The sequence below is a fragment of the Rhinopithecus bieti genome, unplaced genomic scaffold (genome assembly GCF_001698545.2).
Source record: "Rhinopithecus bieti isolate Rb0 unplaced genomic scaffold, ASM169854v2 scaffold_38181, whole genome shotgun sequence".
Classification (NCBI taxonomy): domain Eukaryota; kingdom Metazoa; phylum Chordata; class Mammalia; order Primates; family Cercopithecidae; genus Rhinopithecus; species Rhinopithecus bieti.
Genome location: NW_016815853.1, coordinates 44,671 through 50,773, shown reverse-complemented (window position 1 = coordinate 50,773; position 6,103 = coordinate 44,671). Strand labels below are relative to the sequence as shown.

Sequence of the window (6,103 nt, the reverse complement as noted above, 5' to 3'; positions counted from 1 at the left end):
CCCGCCTGACGCAGCGGACGCAGCCTCAGACTGCGACCCCCGCCCGGGCCCAGCTGGGGGACGGCGGGGCCGCACACGCGCTCCTGCCCCTCGGAGTCGCCCGGCCTGGGCCGAGGACCTGGGCGTGCGCGGCCGACAGGGGGCGCTGTGGGACCGCCCTGCCCGGCTCGGATCCCGGGACTCGGCCGGCTCCTGCCCACTGCACCTGTCCCGTCGCACCTCCGCGCCGCCGGGCCCTCTTTCTAAAAGGGGAACTTGGAAGAGCGAGGTTGGGGTGAACTGTGGCCCTCCGCTGTCCTTCTGGGCCCAGGCAGAGACTCTGCCATAGCCCTGGGGGAGCCCCACCCTCTGGGAGCCGGGACTGGGGACTGCAGGGCCGAGAGGGCCTCCACTTTGGTTCCCAGACCCCGGCATCTTGCTTTTGCGCATACACAGGTCCTGGAGGTGGCTTCCATCCCCACAGGGCATGCCTTGTCAGGCTAGAAGCTTCTAGAAATGCCCCCTGGTCAAGCCCACCCCTGACTTTGCTGTAAACGCGTGCCTTGGTCGAATGCAACAGACACTGGGCAGGATCCACAGGATGAGATGTTCTGTGAGCCAGCGGTTCTCAATAGGCAGCTGTTGTGTCCCCCAGGGGACAGGGGACCACCTCTGGAGGTGCTGTGGGTTGTCACGACGTGGTGAGGAGTGCTCCCGCCAGGGCACAGGACACCCTGCCACAGAGGACGGCCCCCACCAGAGGACGAGCCAGCTCCCGCTGACACCAAGGCGGACAGACACTCATGGCAGTCCCTGGACAGTGGCCTGGACCTCAGCCAAGCTGTGTTAGACAGGGAGGCGGCAATGGTGTAAATGTGGGTCTGCTCTGGGAACACGAATCATGGGGTGGGGTCCGCGCAGGCTGGGACAACCTATGCGTGCCACCCCCTGCTGTCCTGGATGTACCACATCCCCCTGAAGACAACCGCTGCCTGCTCAGCCTCATGATGGGGCTGGTCTAAGAGCCAGTGGCAGCAGGCAAGGCAGAGACACACCCATGGGGCATCCCATGGCCAGGCCGTGCATCTCCGCAGGGGCCCAGAACCACAGCAAGAGTCCTCAATGCAGGCACGCAACACCCACTGCGGATAGCATGGCCCTCCTCTGCACCTGCCTGTGGGGAGGGTCTTCCACAGGCACTTGACTTTACACCCCCACCCCTTACCACCCGTGCCTTTGGTCTGCAGGGTCAGATTGTTAAGTAGCAGCCAGGACACGGGAGCTGGGCTTGGACGGCAGTAGAGCTGGTCCTGCTCTGTGCCTATTCAGAGTTGTCCTTTCATGTCCCCCAGTATTGGGTTGGAACAGAGTCCCCAAATGTGGAATATGCTCTTCAAGCTCCCAGAAGCCTTCCAGGTGCTGTGTGTCCTGGCGGGCGCTGCAAGAGGCAGTCACTTATCTGTCCTCTACTTTGGAGGGGATTCTCTCACTCAGGAGGGCCCAGTGTGCTCACCACGTCTTGCTCATCTGGTCTCATTAGCACAGGGCCATCGATAGAGGGGGCCAGTGTGACGTCCTGGGGACATTCATTCAGCTGGTGCCGGTCTCTGGATTCTTGTGAGAGAGGGCAGGAATGTTACCATAGCCCATAGCCCTGGGGAGGAACTGGGTGTTTCCTGTTTTGCGTTCCAAGGCAGTGTGACTGATCTTCCTGCCAGGCAGGAGAGGGAGAAGAATGCGCACCCAGCAGTGGCCTCACCGCACACCTGGGCAGGCTGGGGAACCCTCTCTAGCAAAGGCACCGCATCTAGCTGGGTTATTTTTGCAAGTCCACTCTCCTCCGGGACCCAACCACCTGCCTTTTGCAGTGGTCAGATTGGTGGAATAAAAGGAGATCCTTGGCCGGGTGCGGTGCCTCACGCTACTGTATTCCCAGCATTTTGGGAGGCCAAAGTAGGTAGATCACCTGAGGTCAGGAGTTGGAGACCAGGAACATGGCGAAACCCTATCTCTACCAAAAATACAAAAATTAGCCGGCCGTGGTGGTGGGCGCCTGTAATCCCAGCAACTCAGGAGGCTGAGGCAAGAGAATCGCTGGGACCTGAGAGGCAGAGGCTGCAGTGAGCAGAGATCATGCCACTGCACTCCAGTCTGGGCGACAGAGCAAGACTCCGTCTCAAAAAAAAGAGAGATCCTTACACCATTTAGATCTTTAGATGTATCCCTAATTTCCCCCAGTTTTGATTTACTATTTTGGGTGGGGACAGTCACAGATTTGCACTGGACTTACCCATTATGATGGCCAAGGAAATGGTGTCTACCAAGAATGTCAGCTCCCTCTGTCCTGTGGCCGGGGAAATGACCCCTTGGGTGAATGTGCAGACTCGAGGCTGGTGGATCAGACCTGGCCAGAATTCCACTGCCTCCCTGGCTCCTGTCAGCCCTCACTCTAATGGGAGCCATGAGGGCGCTTCAGGCCTTCCAATGCCAGCATTGCCCAAACCCTGTGTTCAGCACTTCTCAAGGTGTGTGCGTATTTCCCTTGCACTGCGTCCTGTTACCAAGGTCATCAGCCACAGGCCGTTTGGTGAGGGGGCAGGGGGGTCAGAATCATGGTGGTGCGGATTTGCCTTGGTGTTGCACATCTTCCTTTGAGGGACTCAGCCTTCACTTCAGTGAGCGTTCTCTGGGTCAGAAACTCACTCAGGTCTAGAAACTGGGCAGCGTCATGACATATATATGTACGTGTGTATATATATGTGTGTATATATATGTATATATACACTATATATGTGTGTGTGTGTGTATATATATATAGAGAGAGAGAGAGAGAGAGTCTGGCTCTGTCGCCCAGGCTGGAGTGCAGTGGCATGATCTCAGCTCACTGCAACCTCCACCTCCCAGGTTCACGCCATTCTCCTGTCTCAGCCTCCCGAGTAGCTGGGACTACAGGCACCCGCCACCATGCCTGGCTAATTTTTTGCATTTTAGTAGATATGGGGTTTCACCGTGTTAGCCAGGATGGTCTCGATCTCCCGACCTCGTGCTCCGCTCGCTTCTGCCTCATAAAGTGCTAGGATTACAGGCGTGAGCCACTGCGCCCGACCCTATTTATTTTTGAGACGGAGTCTCACTCTGTCACCCAGGCTGGAGTGCAGTGGCACAATCTCGGCTCACTGCAGCCTCCACCTCCTGGGTTCAAGCAATTCTCCTGCCTCAGCCTCCCAAGTAGCTGGGATTACAGGCATGCACCACCACGCCCAGCTGATTTTTGTATTTTTTGTAGACACGGGGTTTCACCATGTTGGTCAGGCTGGTCTTGAACTCCTGACCTCGTGATCTGCCCACCTCAGCCTCCTAAAGTGCTAGGATTACAGGTGTGAGCCACCACGTCCGGCCTTATTTACTTATTTTTGAGACAGAGTCTCTCTGTGTTGCCCAGGCTAGAGTGCAGTGGCGCAATCTCAGCTCACTGCAACACCTCTCAGATTCAAGCAATTCTGCCTCAGCTTCCCGAGTAGCTGAGATTACAGGCACCTGCCACCATGCCCAGCTAATTGTTGTATTTTTAGTAGAGATGGGGGTTTCACTATGTTGAGCAGGCTGGTCTTGAACTCCCGACCTCAAGGTGATCCACCTGCCTTGGCCTCGCAAAATGCTGCGATTTCCGGCTTGAGCCACCACGACTGGCCATGACTTTTTATTGAAGCGAGTGCCCTTGGCCTCCCCATCACACAGCCCTGATTTCTTCTGCTCCAACAAGCTGAGCAGTCTCCTGTGGGCTGCCTGTCCCTCTCCTAGGAACATGGTGTTCTATCAGTTACCTCCACAACCCCACGCGGCTCTGGCCCTCAGCCCCGCTCCAGCCCTGCAACTCTAATTAGAGCTGCCTCCACAGCCACTGATTGTCAAACGCTGCCGCCTGGCTGCCACCCCTGTCCCTGTCAGCCAGTCCAGTGCTGTGACCATCCCCGGCTCTCAGTTCCAGAGGACGGCGGGATCCGTGGAGTCACAGGCCTTTCAGGCCCCGTCTGCGATGGCTGTTCTGACATTCACCCCTCCTCACGTGTGTCCCGCGCTCCAGGAGCCTCTGAGCCGTGAAATAGAGCAGCAGAGGACACCGCCTCCTGGGGTCCTTATCCTCAGAAAACGATCCACAACCCACGAGCTCTCCACCATCCACCCCATGCAGCTTATCTGGCTGGGCATGGCTGCGGGTCCTGGGCTCCTTCAGGCTGTGGCCCCTTTGTCACTGGGCCAGCACGTCCCCACCAGGATACACTGCAACTTAATCCCAGGGGGGTCTCGGGCAGGTCCTGGGTAATTCCAGGAGGGTCTCGGGCAGGTCCTGGGGAGCTGGGGGAGGGGGCCGGCCTCTCCCACGGAGGTGGCACGGTTTGGAGATGTCCTGTTTCTTCCCAGCCAGCACCGTGGCCTAAGCACAGCAAACCCCCAGGGGTAGGGTCACCTACTGGGAGCCGGCCCCTCTGGCCACTGAGTCTGTGCGTATTCTCCTGGCCTCTCCATGCAGTCTTCCGTTGCTTTTCTAGAGCTTCAGGGGCGGGCACCAGCAGCCCACCAAGGACACTGTTCTCAAGGTTGTGCCCCCCGGACTCACTCACCGCAAGAGTGCAGGCCCCTCCCCGTCGCCGTCTGCCGCCAGTGGTGCCCGCTGGACAGAGCGAGAGCCTTTGCCTGCACACCTCCCTGGCGCTGCCTGTCTGTGGCTGGCTCCAGAGCGGCAGGCGGCGGCAGTGCCTCAGCCATGTCCTCAGCTGACCCAGGGGCTGGGTGAGGTGAGGCACCTGAGATTGCTCCAGCGTGCTGAGCTGTGAGGAGGGGCTGGGCCTTTGGCCCCCAGAGGGTTACTCAAAGGTATGACCTTCACCGGGGTGCCCTCCTCAGCCTGCTCCCCACTGCTCCCTCAGCCCCCCTGCTCTAGCTCTGTCCCTTTTCAGATTCCCAGGCCCCTGCAGGCCTGGGGTGGGGACCCTGCCTGCCACCTGGGACAGGTGGTCATCAGTGGCGCGACTCAGGTGGGGGGCCCTGGCCCAGTGGCCCTGCCGTCCTCCCCAAGTGCCCATGGCCAGCACGCGGGTGTGGACTGAGCCTGTGCCAGGTGGGCCCTGGGGGTCGGGGGATTGGAAGGGACCAGGTACTGCAGGGGAGTGGGGGGCGGCGTCGGGGCCCAGAAAGGGTTGCTGTGATGTGGCTGGTGGGGCCTCCCGCTCTCAGGCCACACACACCCCCTCCAGGCCCAGTGCCCCTCCCCGCCTCCCTGGGGCTGGGGCCTTCCCAAACCCCAAGCCGGCTGCTCTGCACCAATGAGGAGCCGGGCCTGGCCTGAGGGAGCTGCAGGGCACCCAACTCTCCAGAGACCCCCTCCACCCCCTCCTGGGGGATCCTTCTGGAGAGACCTTTCCCAGCCGGCGAGCTGGGTCCGCTCTCCCCACAGTCTGGACTTTGGGAGGATCCCCCCAGAGCCAGGGAGGGGTACCTGGTCCCTTACCCCTCAAACAGCAGTCCAGGGCCAGCGTCCTTCTGCGCTCACCCACCCGCCTGCGACCGGGCTCTCTGGGCCACAGGGCGGCCACCACTCCAGGGTCACCCGCAAGCCTCGGGGTCCCACCAGGGAGCGGTGACTGGTGGCCGCGGTGGGGGTGGGGAGCGGACAGCCACCGGGGATTCCCCCCACCTAGGCCTCCCTCCAGCCTCTGTCCGGCGCCCGGGTCCACGGTCTGCCCGCTGCAGAGGAAGAACCCCGCCCTGCGCGGAGCGGGCTTGGGAGACCCCGGCGGGCGGCGGGGCGAGGCGTGGCGCGCGGGGGGCGGTGTTGTTCCAGCGGGCGGGAAGCTCGGGGCGCGGCCCTGCCGGGAAAGGGGCGGTGCCGGAAGCGTCAGCTGGCCTTTCCCCGGCTAGAGGGGGCGGGGAGCAGATGGGGGTGCCACGAGGAGGTGGGGGGAGGGGACGCAATGGAGGCGCCGGGGTGCGGTGAAGAGCGAGACTGGGGCAGAGACGGGCTCGGGGACTGGGACAGGGGGATGAAGGTCTGGGAAGGAGCAGGTGTTTGGGGCGGAGGGCGTTGGGGGGAGTGGGGGAGCGGAGAGGAGCAGGGTGGGAGTGG

The 6,103-nt window shown here is 61.2% G+C and overlaps 1 protein-coding gene across 6 annotated transcripts in view; it reads right to left on the bottom strand.

Annotated features, from left to right (window-relative positions):
• Positions 1-6,088, bottom strand: part of LOC108516535 (vegetative cell wall protein gp1-like) — a 10,225-nt gene extending 4,137 nt beyond the window's left edge. For 3 of the 6 annotated variants that reach the window (XR_001881855.1, XR_001881856.1, XM_017854084.1), the window contains exons 1-4: positions 5,489-6,088; positions 4,602-4,827; positions 1,493-1,593; positions 6-820 (exon numbers count right to left, since the gene is read on the bottom strand). Coding sequence is in view for 4 of the 6 variants with exons in the window: in XM_017854084.1 (XP_017709573.1) it covers positions 6-468 (463 nt within the window). In the remaining 2 variants the exon portion in view is untranslated. Of the gene's footprint in view, positions 1-5; positions 821-1,492; positions 1,594-3,803; positions 4,828-5,488 lie in introns of those variants that run through there. The other 3 variants (XM_017854085.1, XM_017854086.1, XM_017854088.1) reach the window with 3 other exon arrangements.
• Positions 6,089-6,103: the final 15 nt, after the last annotated feature.